General features: G+C 52.7%; 1 protein-coding gene across 1 annotated transcript in view; it reads right to left on the reverse strand.

Moving 5' to 3' along the window:
* LOC311188230 (class I histocompatibility antigen, Gogo-OKO alpha chain-like) overlaps window positions 1–21,061 on the reverse strand; it is a gene marked incomplete at both ends in the record, with an annotated part of 867,329 nt that overhangs the window by 24,862 nt on the left and 821,406 nt on the right. Inside the window, 6 exons of the mRNA XM_084259380.1 lie at window positions 9,029–9,097; window positions 9,236–9,268; window positions 9,686–9,805; window positions 9,948–10,223; window positions 10,708–10,983; window positions 11,283–11,552. Coding sequence (XP_084115506.1) covers window positions 9,029–9,097; window positions 9,236–9,268; window positions 9,686–9,805; window positions 9,948–10,223; window positions 10,708–10,983; window positions 11,283–11,552 — 1,044 coding nt within the window. The remainder of the gene's footprint in view (window positions 1–9,028; window positions 9,098–9,235; window positions 9,269–9,685; window positions 9,806–9,947; window positions 10,224–10,707; window positions 10,984–11,282; window positions 11,553–21,061) is intronic.

The following is a 21,061-nucleotide window of genomic DNA, read 5'->3' on the forward strand; positions in this document are numbered from 1 at the left end:
CCAAGGGAGGGTGGAGCTGAGCAGGGAGAGAAGAAGCTGCAGAGGACACTGAGGAAGGAAGGAAACAGGATGGAGCCAGAAGGAGACCTGGAGGAGGTGCATGGAGCCTTGAGACACGTGAAGAAACTGCGCTTGCCTTTTGGTCGTGGACTGGGTGACACAGATGTGGGTGAGAGACCCGTGGGGAGGTGACAGTGGCGGTTTTTGTCTTACTTTTGATTTTGCTCTTTTCCTTCCAGACTTGTTGTTTCTGATCCTTTTCTGTGGGTCCCCACTGGAAGGTGCTTTTAGACTTGGGACAGACTTTGGGGCCTTGCTCTGGGCCAATCCTGCTTGGGTGGACTTTTACCCACGAGGGGACGGGTAACTTTGGGTGCTTGATTTAGAAACTATATTCTTTGTCTTTTCTGTATTGTTTCCTAATTGTATTAAATTTACTTCCCAGTAAAGTCTCATATGTTTTGTGTTGATGTGGCAGATGGCAGAACCTACTTAGAGCAGGCAGGTTTGCGGGGTCTGGGCTGCCCTTCTCCCTGCCCTGTAACAGTTGGGGCAGTTTGCACTCCCACCAGCAATGTAGGAGAGTTCCTTTTTCACCACATCCTCCCCAACATTTGTTGTTGCTAGTTTTTTTTTATATGTTCCATTTCTACTGGTATAAGGTGGTATCTCTTTGTGGTTTTGATTTACATTTCCCTGGTGATAAGGGATGTTGAACATTTTTTCATATGTCTGTTGGCCATTTGCATTTCCTTTATGGAGAAGTGTCTATTAAGTTCTTCTGCCATTTCTTGATTAGATTGTTTACTTTGTTTTTGTTGAGTCCTGTGAGTTCTTTGTAAATCTTTGAGATCAGTCCCTTATCAGTTGTATGGCGTGCAAAGATTTTTTCCCAATCAGCAGGTGTCTCTGTTTTGATTAATGTCTCTTTTGCTGTACCAAAGCTTTTCCTTTTGATGTAATCCAGGTGTTCATCTTTTCCTTCACTTTCTTTGGTTTGGGTAATGAGTCTCCAGAAATAAAGCCACACATATATGGACAACTCATCTTTGACAAAGGAGCAAAGAATATGCAATGGAACAAGGACAGTTTGTTCAATAAATGGTGCTGGGAAAACTGGGCCAACATAAGCAAGAGAATTAATCTAGACCACTACCTCACACCATGCACAAAAATCAACTCAAAATGGATAAAAGATCTGGACATAAGACCTGAAAACATAAAATATATAGGAAAAAATATAGGTAAAATACTCCAGACATACATCTCAATTCCTTATATTTCTTACCAGAGTCTCCACCCTGACCCATACTTAGTTTGAATTTCACCCTGGGCGATCCATCCTCACTTGCACCTGCCTCTAGGGGGCTCCACCTGTAACAGTCTTTGACTTCAACCAGTGGTTGCATAAACCGTCCACCCCTAGGATTGGTCTGAAGAGGGGCAGGATCTCCTCTTGCCCCAGAGTCATGGGCTAGGGAGAGGGGAGGCTCCTGGAGGACTGAGGAGAGGAAGGATGTAGGGATTTAGGGGAAAGAGGTTGAAAGGAGTGAAAATGGAGGAACCAGGGCCTCCCCGTTTTAGCCCAGTGCTCTGAAGCTGTCCACAGTCTCTGCAGCGCCAGTTTGATCCCAGCCGGCCAGCGAGGGTCCCACATGGCGCGGCAGACCTCTCCTGTCCCCCCCCCCGCTCCCCTCGGCAGTGTATTTCGTCAGTCTGCCTGTTCTGTTCCCCACTCTGTCTCTGGTGAATCCTCTCACCCTCTCGCGGATCTGGCCTGTACCCTGGTTCTTGTATAAATAAGTAAATAAATCTTAAAAAAAAAAAAAAAAGAAAGAAAGAAAGAAAATGGAGGAGCCAGAGGGTGGGGGCAGGGAAGGGTCAGCTAAGTGGGCACCTGGGTGGGAGGAATGGTCTTTGTGGGGAGACATCCAGGGGCTTCTAACTGGAGCCTGGGAGAGTCTCTACCTTTGTTGCTGGGCAGCCCCGATATAAAATGGGTTTCCTGACTGTGGGTCCTCACCCTCACACTTGAAAGGTACTTAATACCCTGCTGCAGGGCCTCCCCGGTGGCGCAGCGGTTGAGCGCTGGGTTGCAAAGCTGCCCGCGGCCTCTGCGGCGCCGGTTCGATCCCCGGCTGCTCCCCGGCCACCGGAGGAGGGTCCCACATGGCACGCAGACCTCTCCTGGCGCCCGCTGCTCCCCTCAGCAGTGTACTTCGGTCCTTCTGCCTGCTCTGCTCCCCGCTCTGGCTCTGGTGAATTCTCTCACCCTCCTGCGCTTCTGACTGTACCCAGTGCTTGTATAAACAAAACAAACAAACAAATAAATAAATAAATAACATGCCTCTATTTAAAAAAAAAAAAAATTAAAAAAAAATATTAATACCCTGCTGCAGACACACACAAAAGGTTAATAGAAGATTTATTCACAAGGGAAGGGGAAATGAGGAAATGTACAACTCAGGGAGAAAAGTGGGAGATAAAGTCTTGAATGCGTCCTACCCAATCCCCTGATCTGGAATCCCAAATGGCACTCTGAGAGCTGGCCGTGAGCCAGGAGCCCTGAAGCCAGGAGAGAGAGAGAGAGAGAGAGAGAGAGAGAGAGAGAGAGAGAGCGCTCAAAGCCCACGTGTCTGGTTTTTATATCAAACCTGGCTGCTTAACCCCACCCTCAGGTCCCAGCAACCCTCCCTTTGGTGGTGACGGGATTTGTCTTTCCCAATGTCCTGATGGCTTTGGTCTGGAGGGGGGTGGAGTCCACAAAGCCTGTATGGAATTAGCTCAGGACTTCCTTTCCCCCTAACACCTTGAGTGGCAGTTGCAAAGGGTTTAGCTCTATCCTTAGGTTTAAGGGTTTCTGCATACTTAGAGCTGTGGTGTAATTCAAATACATGTGGAAAAAAGGAAAAGAAGAGGGGTTAACTTAGGGACTTTCCTTCTTCCAGAGCAAGCCCCCCTTATGCTGAATCAAGTTGCCCAGAGAAGGGAAGTCAAGCTGTCCAGAGAGGGGGAGCTCAAGGCCTGTGCCACCTGGAGGGGGTGGCCCTGCGCCCTCACCCCGTATTTCAGAGCCCCTCCCTAAGCTGGGCCCTCACAGCCAGGTCTGAGTCCATCTCAGCTCACAGCTCTCACCCCCCTGGACAGTCTCAGGAGCTTGACCATAAGGGTCCAGGGTCACAGGACCCCATATATTATGGCTGAGTCATACTGTTAGGGGGAAAGGATGTCCTGAGCTAATTTCCATAGAGGCTTTGTGGACTCCACCCCCTACTCAGACCAAAGCCATCAAGACATTGGGAACTACAAATCCCATTGCCACCAAAGGGAAGGTGGCTGCGACCTGAGGGTGGAGTTAAGCAGCCAGGTTTGGTATAAAACCAGACATGTGGGCCTTAGGGGTCTCTCTCTTGGCTTCACTGCTTTTGGCTCTTCACCAGCTCTCAGAGTGCCTTTGGGATTCCAGGTCTGTGGAATGGGTAGGAAGCATTTAAGACTTTATCTCCTTCTTTTCGCCCTGAGTTGTACATTTCCTCATTTGTCCTTCCCTTGTAAATAAACCTTTTATTAACCTTTTGTGTGTGCCTGCAGTGGAGTATTAATAAGTCTCTTTATCACGAGAGTGAGAACCCACAGTCAGGCAATCTGTTTTATATCGGGGTTACCCTGTAACAATACCTTTACTTGGGCAGAATAGTGGATTCCGGACCTAAGTCTGGAACCAGAAGGACTTCAGAGTCTGCAATCCTGCCATCTGGCCCGGGCGCCCTCCGGTGCAGATCTGCAGAGTCAGCAGGTGCTCTGACCCCAAGCACGTTTGGCTGTGTGCCCCATGCTAAGGGGCTGCCATGGGCTTGCTGCTTGGCTCCTCATCAGGAGTGAGTTAGTGAGTTGCTCTCTCCCCACCAAGCACCAAGGCACCCCCAGCCCCATCCCATGCCAGAGAACTGCCTCTCTTTCTGCCCCAGCCACACTCAGCTTTAAGGGGTTCTGCTCCAGACACTTATTCATTAGCATACTTATTCCACACCTACTGTGTGCCAGGCACTGTCTAGGCAATTTGGGATATTGCGACAAAGGAAGTAAAATCCCTCCCCTCCCAGGGTTTACATACTGGCTGAACTCCTGACAATAAACAAAAAAGCAACTGTCAGTGATCAGGGTCAAACAGTAAAGGGAGATTTAGAGAACCAACAAGGCAGGGGAGATGAGGGAGCTGGGTGTGATATAAAATACTATCTTCAGGGAAGACTTTCCTGTAGGTGACTTTAGAGCTCAGACCTGAAGGAGGGGAATGCTGGGATTTACAGCAGTGTCACTGGGAGGAAGATTTTTCTAGAATCACCCTTTGCTCAGCCCTGGCTCTGATGGAGAAACTCTGAGGCTGCAGCAGGAGTGAGAGGGAGGGGGTCATAGGAGACAGACTTCAGGAAGCATCTCCTGCTGAGGAGCTGTAGGGTCAGGAGTGAGTCCAGTTGTGCTGGGACATCATGAAATCCAAACACTGGGGGAGATGAAGGGACTGTGAGTGGAGGGGAGGTTGAAGGGCCCACCCCAGCCATGTCTGTGCTCACCCTCTCCTGCACCCAGTGTGAGGGGTCAGGGATCTGACATGGTCAGCAAATCCCAGAGTCCCTGGATCTGGAGCAAAGTCACCACATTGTAAAGGACACAACGAGGCCTTTCCCTGGAGTGGACAAAGCCAAACTCTAAGCCATGAATAATGTCTTTGCCCAGAAGAGTTCATTGGAGAAGACTCTCAAGGGAGTCAGTGGGATCAGCACCCCAAACAACTCCCTGGATGGGGGACTTCTGGGATGTACAGGGGTGAAGGAATGTGAGGGAGTGGCGGGGCTTCACATCTCCAGGCCCAAGGAGGAGCCCACGACTAGGTGACGGGAGCAAGAGATTACGGAAAGACAAATACAAACAACAATATGTCATCACACACTTACTAGCAGGAAAATATCAAAAACCTCATAGAAACAAGTCCTGACCAGGAGCAACAGGAACCCTCATTCATTGCTGGAAAAGATACAAAGTGGCACGGTCACTAGGGAAGAGGTTTGAAAGCGTCTTTTATTTATTTATTTATTTATTTATTTATTTTAAAGATTTATTTGTTTATTTATTTATACAAGCACTGGGTACAGTCAGAAGCGGGGGAGGGTGAGAGAATTCATCAGAGCCAGAGCAGAGAGCAGAGCAGGCAGAAGGACCGAGAAGGCAGGAGAGGTCTGCACGCCATGTGGGTCCTGGCTCTGGTGGCCGGGGAGCATGGGGGGAATCGAACCTGCGCAGCAGAGGTTGCTGGCAGCTTCACAACCCAGAGCTCAACCACTGCGCCACCAGGGGAGGCCCTGAAAGCTTCTTTTAAAGCCATACACACACACACCAGACAGTCCAGTGAGCGCTGCCCCAGCTATTTACCCTACAAATCTGAAAATATATTTTCACAAAAACCATACATGCATCTAATTGTTTACACAGAACAACATAAACATCTAAATGTTTATAGCTCATTATGTGTGAGCTGCCCAGGGAAAAAACTCAAATTCAGGACATTATTCCTGAGCGGTACTCAACCAAAAAATGGGAAGTCTGAGAAACTGCTTGAGCTAGAGGCGCCTAAAGGAGACATGGCTGGAATTTACTGAGATCCTGGATGAGATCCTGGCACATAAAGAGTAACAGTAATGAACTGCAAATAAGGCATGGAGTTTAGTAAACGTGAGTCAGTCTTGTCCTTAACTGCCTAGACGCAGTAGTTAGGTAAGATGTTAACTATGTGGGGAAAGAGTGGGTATAAAGGAAAGCTACAATAACTTTGCAAATTCTCTGCAAATATTACTTTTTATGTAACTTTAAAAAATTGCCCTCAATAAAGTAATAGGTTGTAAAAGGGAAAAATGGTCTACTTTCCAGTTTTCCCAGGTATTGCTGTAGAAGACTGGAGAGAGGATTACTGGGGAGAAAAGACGGAAACCTCACACCCAGGACAGGCTCCGGAGTCTCCTCTCCTCTGAGCCCTGCTGCTCTGACTCCTCACAGAGCATCTCAGCCCAGGACGCCGCCCTCCAGGACCCCCAACTCTGCCCACCTCAGCCCCCGCCCCGTCCTGGCGGCTCCACCAGAATCCGGAGCAGCGCGGCAGCGCCCCCGTGTGGCCACAGGGCTGAGCACAGGAGCCCAGAGCTGCCCTTTCTCCTGCTCAGCCAGGCCCTCCCAAGGCTCCCTGGGCCCCCAGCGGCAGGACAGGGATCTGTGAACAGGGGCACCAGGTCTAGTGACAAGTGGCAGGTACTCAACTTACTTCTCTAGTGAGTCCTATGGACTCAGGAAAGAACCTAGATTCCAAGTCATAAGAACTGGTACTTAGAGGAAGAATGTAGAGCATAGGGGGCAGAAAAAGTAATAATGATAAAATTAAAAAAAAAAATCAACAGGCAACTACAGGCAGGAGACATTCTGCAGGGGGTCGGGGGGTGGAGGGTGGGGGGTGGGGGGGGAGGGGGGGAGGGTAGCAGGATCAAAACAAGGGGGGAAGAGCACAAGGGACCATGGTGACAGTTCACGGGTGAACAGGTGGTGGGAATTTCACTACAACCGAGATGAAAATGCATACATTGTACAAAAATGAAAAATGATGTAAAAAAAAAAACTGGTTCTCAGATCTGTGTGGATACCCCAAATAAAGAGGGTCCATCAGTCCCTTAAAATGGAACCTTGGACTCCAGAGTCCCTGTTACTTCTTCCTGCTTCTGTTTCCAGGGATGAAGTGCCCCCTCCTTGGAATCAACCCTAAATTCTCCCCTAAAACGAGGAGAGGGGTCTCGTAATAGAATCTCAGGATCTACTTGAGACCCTCTGAGTCTTCATGAGTGTCCAGGTGACTCCTGTGCTCGCTGAAGTGGGGTTCCCTGGTCTCTGTGCCTTCTGCATGTGGTGTAGGACTGTGCAATTTACTCTGCTGAACACCGGGGGTCCCGGGGTCCAGTCCTGTTCCTTTCTCATCTGCAAAGAAAGAAAATGGAAAGAATCACTCCCTGGGTGACCTCATTCATGGTCAAGAGTTTAAGTATCGTTTACACTATACCATCTCCCAGAGCTATTCTCAGCTCAGTCATTCCACCTGTGCTACAGGCTTGTCTGTCCAACTGCCACCATCTCTGACTTGCTGGTAGTTTCCATGCTCCTAAACTGAATACCTAGGATGCCATTCCTCAAATGTACTACTTCTAGAACCTTCCTTATATTCCTGCAGGCCTTCCACATCTCTACTCCACAGTCTGGAATACTGAGTGTCAATCTTGACCCTCTTTCTCACAGTCCAGATGTTCCATTAGGAAATGCTGTCACTTCATATGATTTTCCTGCTCACAGTCCAACAAGGCCTTGCATCTCCACAGGTTTCCTACATTTTTCTTCCCACCTCTCACTCTTCAACTTGATTCTTCATGAAGGTCAGACTGTGGCTTCTAAAGAGAACTCTCACAAGTCGATATCTGTCTAGAATGGACATGTAACCCCACAACTTAAACAGAGAAAAGTCAAAACCCTTTCAACATGCTTGAGGCCTGCCTGTGTCATTCCTATTACCCTCTGCTCCAGCCAGCTGGCCTCCTTGCTCATCTCAGTCACACAGACACATTCCCGCCTCAGGCATCTGCACTGGAGGTTGTCCTGCCTGAACACAGCTTCCCTGGACATCCTTGTGGGCAAGCTGTCCCTCAAAATTTTTCTCAACAATCCCCTAACTGAGGCCCACAGTGACCACATTAGGAAGACAGCCATCCTCCCTGTCCCCACACACTGACTCTCCGTCACGTCTCACAACCTTTACCCACTTCTAACCAGACACGTCCCCTATCTACTATCACACAGTCTCCTGTCTCCCCTTCCCACTAGGACACACATCCACAGGCCAGCAAGCTGGGGATGTTTTTAGTTCATTAAGGCTTCCTAGATGAAAAACAGCCTGTCACATAGCTGGTGCAACAATTATCAGTGGAATGAACGATCAGTGTAGAGCACTTCCCTATTCTCAAAACAGTATCTTTAGTAATGTGGCCTCAGACCACTTGGTAAGCACAACCTCTACTCACAGTGACATTAATGCTGCCTCTGCTTCTCTCACAAGCACTACTCTCCTCTCCTCCTCCCTCCCTTCTACATACATCACAGACCACAAGCATCACTCTTCAGAAAGGATAATCCTGGTTTTATGGGTCTGACTTTGCAACTGTGAGTGTCTACTTTGACTCCTATTTAAAAACCCATGAATTTGGAACTGAGACAGCACTGGGATAACTACACTTAAGGGCAGGGTTGGGGGGCAGCTGAGAAAACAGATATCCAACAGGAACTTTTCTAAGAGGAGAAATTATGATCCTTCTCCCTACTAATACAAGAACTTGATCCGCTAAAAAAAAAGAAAAAAGCTGGGGAATAAAGGAAAAAATTAATCCAGGAAATAGTCCTAAAAGGAAGCCAAAAAATAGATTTTGGTAAGCACTTTGTCTTTCATTTAGTTCCTTTCTCAACTTTTAGGAAACTATTTTATTAATCCATCAACTATAATTCACAAGATTAGAAAAATAATTTCATATCTGCATTGTTATTTTCAACGGGAAGTAGACACTATTCCTCAGGACAACACAAAGTACAGGCAGGGGTGGAGTCAGCCCCTCCTCTGCTGGAGCAGGAAAGTCATCAGGGAGAGACACAGGTCAGTGTGGGGAGGGGCCTGGTGGGCAGGGCTGGGTCAGTCTCCCCACCTCCTCACATTATGCCAGTGAGATCACAGATACATGCAATGCCCTTTTAGGGGATCTTGAAGTCATGATGTGTGGATAAGAAAAATTCAGTATTCATCTGAGTTCCCAGCACATTTTAAAGAAAACATCATGAACAAACTCAGGGAATCACATAAGCGTGGACATTCTCAATGGTCCACTGCAACTTCAGAATGTCCCCTCACAGCTTCCCCAGAACCTGGTCCCGTCCTCTCTGCCCCAGTCCCTCTCACCGCAGGCCTCCAGGGTCTCAACTTTAACAGCTGTGAGAGGCACATCAGAGCCCTGGGAACTGTCGCCGCCTGGGGGGAGAACAAAACAGCCTGGTGAGAGCCATGAGAGATGAGACCACAGGAGGGACTGATGAGGGTGACTTCCCCATGGGCTCCATCTGCACTGTCCCCAGGGCCTCAGGGACCAAACCCCTGATCCACACTTACCTGCAGCCTGAGTGTAGTTTCCTCCTTGTGCACCTGTGGAAAAAAACATTATATGAGACCAGGGAGAAGTGAGGTCATGAAATCCTAAAGTAATCTCCTAGTCCTGGACCACAGGGAAGTTTCCAGAACTGTGACTGAAAATTCAGGGCAGGACCAGGAAATATGAAGAAAGGAGATGAGGGGGGACTGGACCAACTGCTTCCTGGGGTCTGTCCTCAGCAGGGACCTTCCCCTCTGCCATTTTCTGGGGGTCAGGGCCCATCACCAGAATTATCAAAGTGAACAATCTGTGATTCACTTTTGTAAGTGCTTTACAAAAGAGGGTTAGAGATCAGCTCCAATTCGGGCGACACAAGTATGTGGATGGTACTTCCCATTACCCAGGTAGGGCAAGTTCTCCCTGGGACTTGAAAGACCCCTGTGGACAAGATTCCCCACTCCCTTCCCTACCTGAGTGCTTTTTCCTCCACATCACAGCTGCAGCCACAACAGCACCAGTGAGCACAGCTCCAAGGAGAGCCAGGCCAGCAATGATGCCCGCAGTTGGGATGGAGGACTGAGGAGGGGGCACTGGAAGGGAAGGGAAGGGAAGGGAAGGTCAGACCCTGAGCCCCAGGCCTCATCCTGACCCTCTGAAGGTCTCCAGAAGGGCTCCTGATGCCCCTGGGCAGATGCCCACATGCCCCTGGGTGCCCACAACCCCCCTCCTTACCCCATCTCAGGACTTGGGGCTCCTGCAGCCCCTCATGCTGCACATGGCATGTGTATATCTGCTCCTCTCCAGAAAGTACCACCACAGCCGCCCACTTCTGGAAGGTTCCATCCCCCCCAGGCCTCGTCTCAACCCACTCCATGGCCTGGGTCAGGTCCTCCCCATCTCGCTGCCAGGTCAGGGTGATGTCCGCAGGGTCGAAGCCCAGGGCCCAGCACCTCAGGGTGACCTCATGGTCAGAGGTGGGGTGGTGGGTCACGTGTGTCTTTGGGGGATCTGAGAAGGGTCAGAAATGCACGAAGTTTATACATGTTTTGGGTCACTGAAGTAGCACCAATAAGAATGGACAGGGATGCAGGATGAGGGGAGGGAACACAAAACCCAGACCCAGCCTGGACACAGGTATCAGGAATAATTGCTAATTTCTAAAATTAGAATGAGACAGTCCAGGACAGGAGACCAGGTGTCTGAGAGGGAGACAAGGGATTTCTGGTCCTGACCTAGCCTGAGGCCAGTGACTCAGAAAAGCTGGATTCAGGCCCCAAAAACATGGGGCAGAGAACAAGGCCTGAGAGAGAAAGTTCCCAGGGTTCCCGGGGCTGCTGCCAGAGGCAAAGGGAACCAGGGATGAATTATTTCAGGGATGGCTTCTCCCTCCATCCAGAGACTGGGTCCCTTCCGTGTCTAGAGAGGAAGGTGGGGCCTCTGGGCAAGTCCATCTTCAGGACCCAATTTGAACACTACCCCGTAGGCCTCATACCTACGCGCTGCAGCGTCTCCTTCCCCTTCTCCAGGTATCTGCGCAGCCACTCCACGCACGTGTCCTCCAGGTAGTTCCTCAGGTGATCCACGTATCCCGCCGCCTCCCACTTGCGCCGGGTGATCTGAGCGGCCGTGTCCGCCGCGGTCCAGGAGCGCAGGTCCCCGTTCAGGGCCAGGTAATCGGCGCTGTCGTAGGCGACCTGACTGTACCCGCGGAGGAGGCGCCCGTCCGGCCCCACATCACAGCCAGACATCTCCTGGAGGGTGTGAGAGCCTGTCCCGGCCCTTCGCGTCAGCCCCGCCCCGCGACCAGCCCCCCCCCCCCACTTAGCCGCGCCCCGAGGCCGCCCCTCCTCCAGTCCCGCCCCGCGCCCCGCCCCTCCCGGGAGAGCCTCGCGGGCAGGTCACGGCCGCAGCCATCACCCACTCAGCTGGACGGAAAATCGGGGCCGGTCCCCGCGCGGCTTCCTTGCCGGCGGGGCCTGTGGGGGCCTTGGGGAGACGCTGAGACCCGGGGACTCGGGGCCCCTTCGGGGACCAGAGAACTGGACCCGCCCGGCCCGCGGAGCTCACCCGCCGCGCTCTGGTTGTAGTAGCCGCGCAGGGTGTCCAGACCCTCGCCGAGAGCCCGCGCGGTGGCCTCGTAGGTCCCGGTGTTCCTGTCCCGGTACCCCGGGCCCAGCTGCGCCACCCAGGGCGCCCGCGGCTCCTCCCTCGGGCCCGGGGAGTCGCCGTCGAACCGCACGAACTGCGTGTCATCCACGTAGCCCAGGGCCATGAAGCGGGGCTCCCCGAGGCCGGGCCGGGACATCGCGGTGAAGAAATACCTTAGGGAGTGGGAGCCTGGGGGCGGGAGGGAGACCCGGGCTGAGCCTCCTCCCCGCATCGGTACAGTCTTAGGTGATGGGACAGGACCCAGGTGGGTCCAGGTGAGTCATGAAAGGGGTGTTGAGAAAAGATCTGGGAAGGTCTTAAGAGAAGGGGGTGGGGAATGGATTGCGGGGGGGGGGGGGGGGGGGGGGGGGGGGAGGGCAGGATGTGGAGGGGCAAGGGCTTGGAGCCCAGTGGAGAGGGAAAGCGCCCAGGCGGTCCAATGGCTCTTCCCCCAGAGAGGCAGGTTTTCTCCCATTTCACACTCACCGTCAGAGGCCACGGGCAGGACAAGGACCTGCAAGAGCAACAGGAGGAGGCCTCGGGGCCCTGTTACCACGTGAGAAGCACGTGATGCTTTTGCCGGTCTAGAAGAAATGTGCAGCAGATGGGAAGAATCTTTCAGCCTATGAGAATGAAAGTGAGACTCCCTGAGAAGATGGGCTCCCCCAATACTGAGTCTCCATGTCCCAGCCACCCTGAGAGCCCATCTGGCGACCAGGGACTTTGCCCTGGACACTGTCCTCCAGCCAGGACAGCGCTTTGTCACCCTGAGTCCTGGCCCAGGGGCTCTCTGAGGGAAGGCCCCACAGGCTGTGTTGGCCCCTTTTTCCTCCACTGCCCCTTCCAGAATAACTCACTGACCTGAACTGGAAGCCCTGTCTTTCCCGCACCGGCTCCATGTGTCTGCCTCTGGACTCTCCTAGAAAACACATAGGGGGGTGAGGCAAGGAGGGCATAGCGGGGGAGGCCCTTACAGAGGGAGGGAAGGAAAAGGGGAGCAAGGATCACTGGACTATCTCTTAGAGCATTCTTTGCCTTTTGTTGAAAATGGCCCTCCATTTCAACATCAACAATGAAGTATCCAGTTTTCACACTTTGGGTCCCCTTCCCCCCGAGTCAGGTTTCCCAGGACTTTATTTAGGCAGAGCCAAAATGGGGAGCTCTTTGCATCTAAAAGAAGGTGATTCGTGGCCTCCCTGGTGGCACAAGGGTTAAAGTCCTTGTGCTGTCAAGCTGTTGCCAGTCACTGAGGCCTGAGTTCAATCCCTGGCCAGGGAGCTGCCCACATGGCCCAGCAGACCTCTCCTGTCTCGCCTGCTGCTCCCCTCAGCAGTGTGTTTCAGTAGATCCACCTGTTCTGTTCCCCACTCTGTCTCTGGTGAATCCTCTCACCTCCTGCATCTCTGGCCTGTACTTCAGCTCTTGTATGCACAAATAAATAAATCTTAAAAAAAAAAAAAAATTGAGGGGCCTCCCTGGTGGACAAGGTGCTTGAGCGCAGCACTGTAAAGCTGTCCGCAGCCTCTGCAGTGCCAGTTCAATCCCTGCCGGCCTCGGAGCAAGCCAACACCAAGCTGACCTCTCTTATTTGGCCCACTGCTCCCCTCAGCAGTGTATTTTGTCGGTTTGCCTGTTCTGTTCCCCACTCTGTCTCTGGTGAATCCTCTCACCCTCCTGCACATCTGGCCTGTACCCCAGCTCGTTTAAATAAAATAAAATCTTTTTTAAAAAATTGTATAGTTTCGGATTTTGTAAGTCAAATATTTTTTTTCTGATTAGTTCTTTCATGCCTTTAATTTCTCTTTCAGAAAATAATGGTTAACAATCAGTCCAAGACAGAGAAAGGGGATGCAAAGTTATTTTTAATTTTTTTTCAAACTCTCTTAATAACAATGTTTGTTTGCTTTTAATATGAACACTCAGACCTGAGTGTCGTCCTGAACAGGGGCCCTGCTAATCATCTCCACACTGTTTCCACGCTAGCATCTGTGCTGCAGGAGCACACACGATGCTTCCTCAATATCCTGCAAGAAAGTTGGGAACAGAGTAGCAAGATCAACGGTTCCAGACTTCCCTCAGTGAGGCATGTATGAGCTACCTGAGCATCAGAGTTACCTGAGGCTGCGAGTCCCGAGCTCCTGGAGTCCTGGTAGCTGCAGACAGGGCTGTGCACAGAGGATGGGAGTGAGGATTCGCAGTACAGGACACAGGCAAGGAGAAGGAAGGAGAGGGGCAGGGAGGGGCAGAACTGGGGAGGGAGAGCACAAGGGGCCGGTCGATGGACCAAGGGGACTGCACCTGAGATAGAAAATCAAATTCTGTACAAAAGTTAACAACTATGTAAGAAAATACATCTCAAGAAAGAAAGGAAGGGGGCCTCCCCAGGGGCGCAGCAGGTTGAGCGTCACACTGTGAAGCTGTCTGCAGCCTCTGCAGCCGCAGGTTCGATTCTTGGCCGGCCAGGGAGATACCCACATGGTGCGGCAGACCTCCCCTGCCTCGCCCGCTATTCCCCTCAGCAGTGTCTTCAGTCAGTCTGCCTGTTCTGTTCCCCACTCTGTCTCTGGTGAATCCTCTCACCCTCCTGTGCCTCTGACTGTACCCCAGTTCTTGTATAAATAAATAAATAAGTCTTTAAAAAAGGAAGGAAGGAAGGAAGGAAGGAAGGAAGGAAGGAAGGAAGGAAGGAAGGAAGGAAGGAAGGAAGGAAGGAAGGAAGGAAGGGCAGTGAGGAAGGAAGAAAGGGATGGAGAGGGAAAACTGGGGTCAGAGGCCAAGAGAGGGGGCACCAGGTCCCTAAGAGGACTGGGGGGGGATCTTGTCAGAGAGCAGGGAGAGGATATGAGGGTCTGGGGCAGGGGTCAGAGGTCAGAGCAGCTGTGGTGTGAGGGGGGGAGGGTGACATGAGCCAGGCTGGGCTGTGGTTCCTCAAGGACAGGTTGGGGAGGTGGATGAACCTGTCTGGGACCTGGGGAGAGACAAATGCAGGGACTGGAGTCAGCCCGTGGGGAGGGGGGAGCAGAACTTCAATGCACAGCAGGTGGCCAGGGCACAGGAGGGGTTGAGCTGCAGTGTGGGTGATACAGGTGGAGATGAGGCCCCTCCATAGAGGGGGGCTCCAATCCATCAGGTGGCAGGTGGGAGAAGGCCCAGGTTGGGGCAGGGGGGCGGGTAGTGGCAAGGGGGGGAGGAGGCTGCCACAGGGTGGCGGATCTGTGGTGTGAGAGCTAGAGCACACTGGGGTCAAGGACCCCAAGGGGGTGAAGGCCGAAGAAACGAAGAAACCGCATCAAGAGCAGCTCTCAGGTCTGCTAAGGGCGGAGGCTGGAAGAGAAAGAGGCAGCTGGGAGACTGGTGCTAAGGGCAGGACTGGGGAGAAAGATGAGCAGGGCCTGGGGTGGCTTGGGAGTGGAAGGAGGGACTGGGTTAGGGCGCTGACCAGAGAGTAGTGTTGGGGTGAGGACAGCAGGGGTGGGGAAGGGCCCGTGGTGAGGGCCCAAGAGCCCCAGGTGCACTGGTTGAAGCTGGGAGCTGAGGCTGGAGAACAGGGCACATAGGTGCCCAGGGCTGTGCCTGTGGTCATGGCAATGATGAGGAGCTCCCCGGGATGAAGTTTGGGGGTGGGGAGATTAGCATGGAGACAGATACCAGGCCAAAGCACCCTCAGAAAGCAGGGCTTAGTAGCAAGGGTAGGATCCACAGGTGAAGGCTCCTTGCAGGCGATGGTGCAGGAGGGAGGAGGAAATAGTGAGGGGGAGGTGGAGGCCACCCTAGGACACAGAGGAGGGACAGCAGGGAAGGGGGTCAGCAGGGATGGGGACAGTGACAGGGAACAGGGTAGAAGGGGAGGGGGTGTGAAAGGGGAGGGTCCCAGGAAGGGGGAGAGCATCAGGGGGAGGGCAGAAGTGGGGTGCAGGAGGAGAGAGAGCTGCAGAGAGAGGGTCAACAAAGAGGTGGGCAACAGGTAAGTGAGACCAGGAAAGGGGGAGGGAGAAGAGCGATGGGCAAGGGGAGGGACAGACACGCAGGACCAGAAAACAGAAAAGAACTGAGAGACCATTAAGGCAATATGGGGTTAAGAGATGTGATGTAGGGAGAGGACAGAGGAGAGAGTGAGGAAAGAGGATAGAGGAAGGAGAGGAAGGGACAGGAGAGTGAAACTAGGGGAGAAAATGGGGAGAGGAGAGACAGGAGAGACAGGAGAGAGAGGAGGAGAGGAGACATGAGAGAGGGGAGGAGAGGAAAGGAGAGAGGGGAGGAGAAAGGAGACACAGGAGAGAGGGGATTAGAGGAGAGGAAACACAGGAGAGAGGGGAGGAGAGGAGAGGAGAGAGGGGAGGAGAGAGGAGACACAGGAGAGAGGAGAGGAGAGGAGAGGAAAGGAGAGGGGAGGGGAGGGGAGGGGAGGGGAGGGGAGGGGAGGGGAGGGGAGGGGAGGGGAGGGGAGGGGAGGGGAGGGGAGGGGAGGGGAGAGGAGAGGAGAGGAGAGGAGAGGAGAGGAGAGGAGAGGAGAGGAGAGGAGAGGAGAGGAGAGGAGAGGAGAGGAGAGGAGAGGAGAGGAGAGGAGAGGAGACACAGGAGAGAGGAGAGGAGAGGAGAGGAATACAGGAGAGAGGAGAGGAGAGGAAAAGAGACACAGGAGAGAGGACAGGAGAGAGGGGAGGAGAGTAGAGGAGACACTGGAGAGAGAAGTGGAGAGGAGACACAGGAGAGAGGGGAGAGGGTAGATGGTATAGGAAAAAGAGGAGAGAGAAGAGGAGGGGTGGCAGGTAGTGGGGGTGGGAGAAATGACACTCAGGTCAGTCCAGGGCTATGGAGGGGATCAGGGCAGCCAGAAGCAGAAGTGGCCAAGGCCCCAGGATCCTGAGGCAGCAACCTACCGTGCTGGGGACCCGCAGAAGCCTAAGGAACCCTGCCACGACCTGTGTCAGCGTGGCAGCCAGGAGACTGGAGACACTGTGTGGCTGACTGTGTCTCTTGGCTGACTGAGTCACGCTAGACCACAAGGGTTTTCAGAGGATGCTGGCTGAGCAGTGTAGGTAAGACCACACCCCACACCAGCGACTGCTGCCTGTGGTGGTTTCCCACGATGTCCTGACCCTCTCATTCAGGGAGAGACGTGAGGACCGAATTGGGAGGGGGAAGGGGGCGGGGAGGGGGACCTGAGGGCGGAGTTAAGCAGCAGGTTTGGTATCAAACTAGACACGCGGGTCTTGGGGCTCTCTCTTGGCCACCTGGTGCTTGGCTCCCCGCCAGCTCTCAGCTGCCAGTGGGATTCCAGGTCCGCAGAACGGGTAGGACGCATTTAGGAGTTTAGCTCCCTCTTTCCTCCCTGATGTATTCATTTCCTCATTTCCCTTCCCTTGTGAATAAACGTTTATTAACCTTTTGTGTGTGCCTGCCGCGGGGTATTAATAAGTGAGAGGCGGATGCAGGAGGCGGGAATGCAAAGCCCACCGGGAAGCCCACCTGGGGCAGGAGGCGAAGCCTAGAGAATCAGACAACGAACCTCCCCCGCCCTACAAATCTTTTTCCCGCCATAGGAACTCAGCTTCCCTCCTGACCTCTCCCCACCCTGTAAGAGCCCGCCTCCCCCTGACAACGTGCGCGGCTTCAGGGACCCCCACCTTGGGCCCGTGAGGGCGGCCATTCAGCCCGGCTCTCCTTTTCTTTACAGCGCCCAACCTTTCAATTACTCCCTTTCAAGCGCGGGTGAGGACCCACAGCCAGGCAACCCGTTTTATATCGGGGCTGCCCTGTAACAGATCCGCCTGTTCTGCAACCCACTGTCTCTGGTGAATCCTCGAACCTCCCGCAACTCTGACCTACAGCCTAGTTCTTCTGTGCAAAAATAACATTTTTAAAAATAATTTAAAAATGATAATACCAATACTGTCAGGTGTGTGGCCCAGCGTGTCACAGATGGCTGCTTTACGAGGGGAAGCAAATCCTACTCCTTCGGGGAGGGTGGGGGAGGCCACGAGAGTCGAAGGCTCTGGATTGGGGGCGCTCCCCGGGATCGAGCTGGGGCTCCCCTCCCCGCGAGGCCTCAGAGGTTTTCTTACAAACGACCCCCCTCCCCCCACCTGCCTCCAGGCCCCTCTGGGCTGCCCTCCGGGCGCCTTTTTCTCCTCCGCTCACCTCTGGGCTCCCGGAGTCACGAGCTTGGGGCTCTTCCTCCCCGTGAGGACCTCGTCGCAGCCGCTGCGGACTCCACCTCACAAAATGGGGCCAACTGCGCGGGAGACGCCCTGTACCGGGGCGGGGCTGGGCGCTGCGGGCGCGGAGCAGGACCACGGAGAGCGCCGAGCTCGCCCGCCCCGCCTGGCGGAAGGACGCAAATAATTTGTGGACAGAAAAGCAGAGGGAGGCGCTTGGAGCCGGGCGGGGGGAGCGCGCGGCCCTCAGGTGTCTGGTCCGCAAACCGCGGGGCTGTCCCTCCCGCCCGTCGCGACACTGCGCGGCCCGGGCCGGGGTCCTGGGGCCTGGAGGGGGGTCCTGGGGGCGCCTCTTTCAGGCAGATTCCGGGGCCCGCACGAGGGAACGGTTCTCGCTGCCCACGTGCGCCCGAAAACCCTCCCCGGACCCCCGCCGCCCGGGCCGCCCCTGGAGGGGCTCCGCCGCCCGGAGGGACAGCGATGGGCAGATCCGGGGAACCCCCGGGTCTCCCCACTTCGGGGAGGAACGTGAGGAGACCCGGGGTGGCCCCAACCAGACGGGGCCTCCCCGAGCCGGGGCGGCGGGGCGAGCGTGGGCCCGTGTCCCCGCCTGACCGTCCAGGTGCGCGCACCTGAGCTGCCGCGGGCTCGCGCGTGCAGGGGTGGGGAGGGGAGCGCGGGCGGGGAGGGCAGGGGAGGGAGTGCTAAGGGAAGGAGAAACGGGAAGGAAACTATAAAAGGAAAGTGAATGTTACTTATTCATAAATCTGTGGTTTTTTAATATATTCCCATCAACGAGACATTTTATTTAAATTTGTTGAGGTAAATAATGTTTTATCAGATGCAATGTAATATCGTTTCTAATCTTTCCTTCCCCCCTGTCTTCTGTTCTCACTTATGTACATTTCCGGGCTTCCTTTTTTTTTTTTTTAAGATTTATTTATTTATGCATACACACGCTGGGGTACAGGCCAGAAATGCGAGGTGGGGGAGGGTTGAGAGGATTCACCAGAGACAGAGTGGGGAACAGAACAGGCAGACTGACTGAAATACACTGCTGAGGGGAGCAGCAGGCGAGTCTGGAGAGGTCTGCTTTGCCATGTGGTTCACTCCCTGGCCAGCCAGGGATCGAACTGGTGCTGCAGAGGCTGCGGATTGCTTCATAGTGCAGTGCTTAACACTTTGGGCCACCAGGGAGGCCTCAGGCCTCCTGTCTTGATCCTCTCAAAACACATAAATATACAGTTGTTATCAGTACAGCCAAACATGAGTTTAAGTGAAAGATAAAGAAATTTTTACCCTTAACATGTCTGCCTCTTAGGAGCAAGAACAACATGGGCTGGGTTTTATTTTTACGTAACCAAAGCACAAATTTCAAAGAGGATAATATTTGAAAACCAACTTTATTAGAGTACATTTTACATAAAATATAATGTGTCTCTTTGAAGTGCAGGGTTGGCTGAGTTTTAGCAATTAAACACATCCATGTCATCAGTAGCAGTGTATTTCAATCTGCCTGTTTTGTCCCCACTCTGTCTCTGCTGATTCCTCTCACCCCCCACAGCTCTGGCCTACACCCCAGTTCTTATATGCATAAAATAAATAAATCTTAAAAAAAAAAAACCTGCAGCTATTACAAGGAATAAGACAGACATTACCGTATTGCTATGAAAAGATGTGCCTGTCCTTTTACACTTTCCCAAGAGCTAAGAACACTTGATATGCAGTTACAGTGCCACTTACACAACATGTATTTTTTAAAAGATTTATTTATTTATGCATGTAAGAGCTGGAGTGTAGGCCAGAGGTGCAGGGAGAGTGGGGAGAGATCAGGAAGATCTACTGAAATACGCTGCTGAGGGGAACAGCAGTTCAGACAGGAGAGGTCTGCTGCGCCATGTGGGCTAGCTCTCTGGCCTGGGCTAGAACTCATGCTACAGTCGCAGCCAACAGCCTCATAGTGTGAGACTTAACCCCTTGCATCAGGAAGGCTCACAATACGTATTTTAAAAAAGAAAACTTGGAAGAAAATTCAAGGTTTTGACAGTGGTATCTCTAGTGGATGATAACTTGGTGACTTACGCTTTGTGTGAAGTGTGGTATTTTATCTCTTAATGAAAATTTGGATTGGGCCTCCCTGGTGGCACAGCAGTTGAGCGCTGGGTTGCGAAGCTGCCCACAGCCTCTGCCGCACCGGTTCGATCCCTGGCCACAGGCGAGTCCCACATGGCGCGCAGACCTCTCCTGCTGCCCACTGCTCCCCTCAGCAGTGTAATTCGTCAGTCTGCTTTCTGCTCTCCCCTCTGGCTCTGGTGAATTCTCTCACCCTCTCATGCTTCTGACTGTACCCAGTGCTTGTATAAATAAATAAATAAATCTTTAAAAAAAAAAAAAAAGAAAGAAAGAAAATTTGGATTTCATGGGCAGGGGGTGAGGGGAAGACAATTTGGAGGAAAATATGAAGCTAGTGCCCTAAACTCCAACAGGTATTTAGAAACCAAAATGTTCAGTAAAATTCAATACCAATCCTTTAGATTTGAAGATGATCCTTTACATTTTAATAGCACTGAATCTTTCTTAGGTGCTTTAGACACACATGTAATCAAATATTTATAGGAGCAGGTATAATGGAAAGAATGAGTTGTGGGCAGGCAGGACGGTGCCTGGCTTATACTCAGACCAACTTCAGAACCCGAGTTGTGACATTGTCCTTGGCTTATAGACAGTCAGGCCAAATCTTGTTCCTTGAAGATCACTTTGCCCTTGCAAAAGCTTGAAGGATTTCAGAGCAAGTCTGAAGAATGATACTGACTTTCTGCTCTTAGGAAGTTTCCAGAATGTTTGGGCAAGGGCAGCATCTGTGAGACCATCCAGCCCATCTGGGCAAAGCTCCCTCATGTGCAGCACAGAGAAACTGCACTCCTGAGTCTGAGGCACAAAGGGGCTTCCAGGCCCAAGTGGCAGCTGTGTTCTCTCTGCTCCAGTGAAGGCTGGGGCAGCAGCAGGGAGCTGAGGAAACACAAAAGGCCCAGAAAGGAAGAAAGAAAAAAGAAGGCCGGAAGCGCCCACACTCCTCTTCTTTGGAGTGGACAGAGAGGGACTGGGCAGGCCTGAGGCCATAACCTGGGCTGCTCCTGGGAGGGACCACTGCTGACCCCACACCAGGAGGAAACTAAAACACACACTTGGAAAGTGACTGCTCATCTTCCACTCTGATGGGTTTTCCAGATTCATCTGGAAAAATTAAAACAAAACAAGGAGAAAATTCTGGTTTTGAACCAGACACTGACTTCAGGAGATCCTGCCACTCTCCCCATTCCTCCAGGGCTTGGGACTCCCGGCAGTGAGGCAGGGCTCCATCAGTACCCCCTGGTCCTGGATGCCCTCCACCTGCTGCCAGCGCATGCCTTGTCTCCACTTCCTCACCCTTTCCCTTCCCCTAGCCTGTCCCTGAATTTCCTGGCCATCTTCAAAGACCTTTGGCTGAGTATGATTTCAGGATACAAGAAAGACAAAGACAACAGAGAACCCCTGCAGGTC

This window comes from Talpa europaea (assembly GCF_964194135.1).
Source record: "Talpa europaea genome assembly, chromosome: 2".
Taxonomy (NCBI): Eukaryota; Metazoa; Chordata; class Mammalia; order Eulipotyphla; family Talpidae; genus Talpa; species Talpa europaea.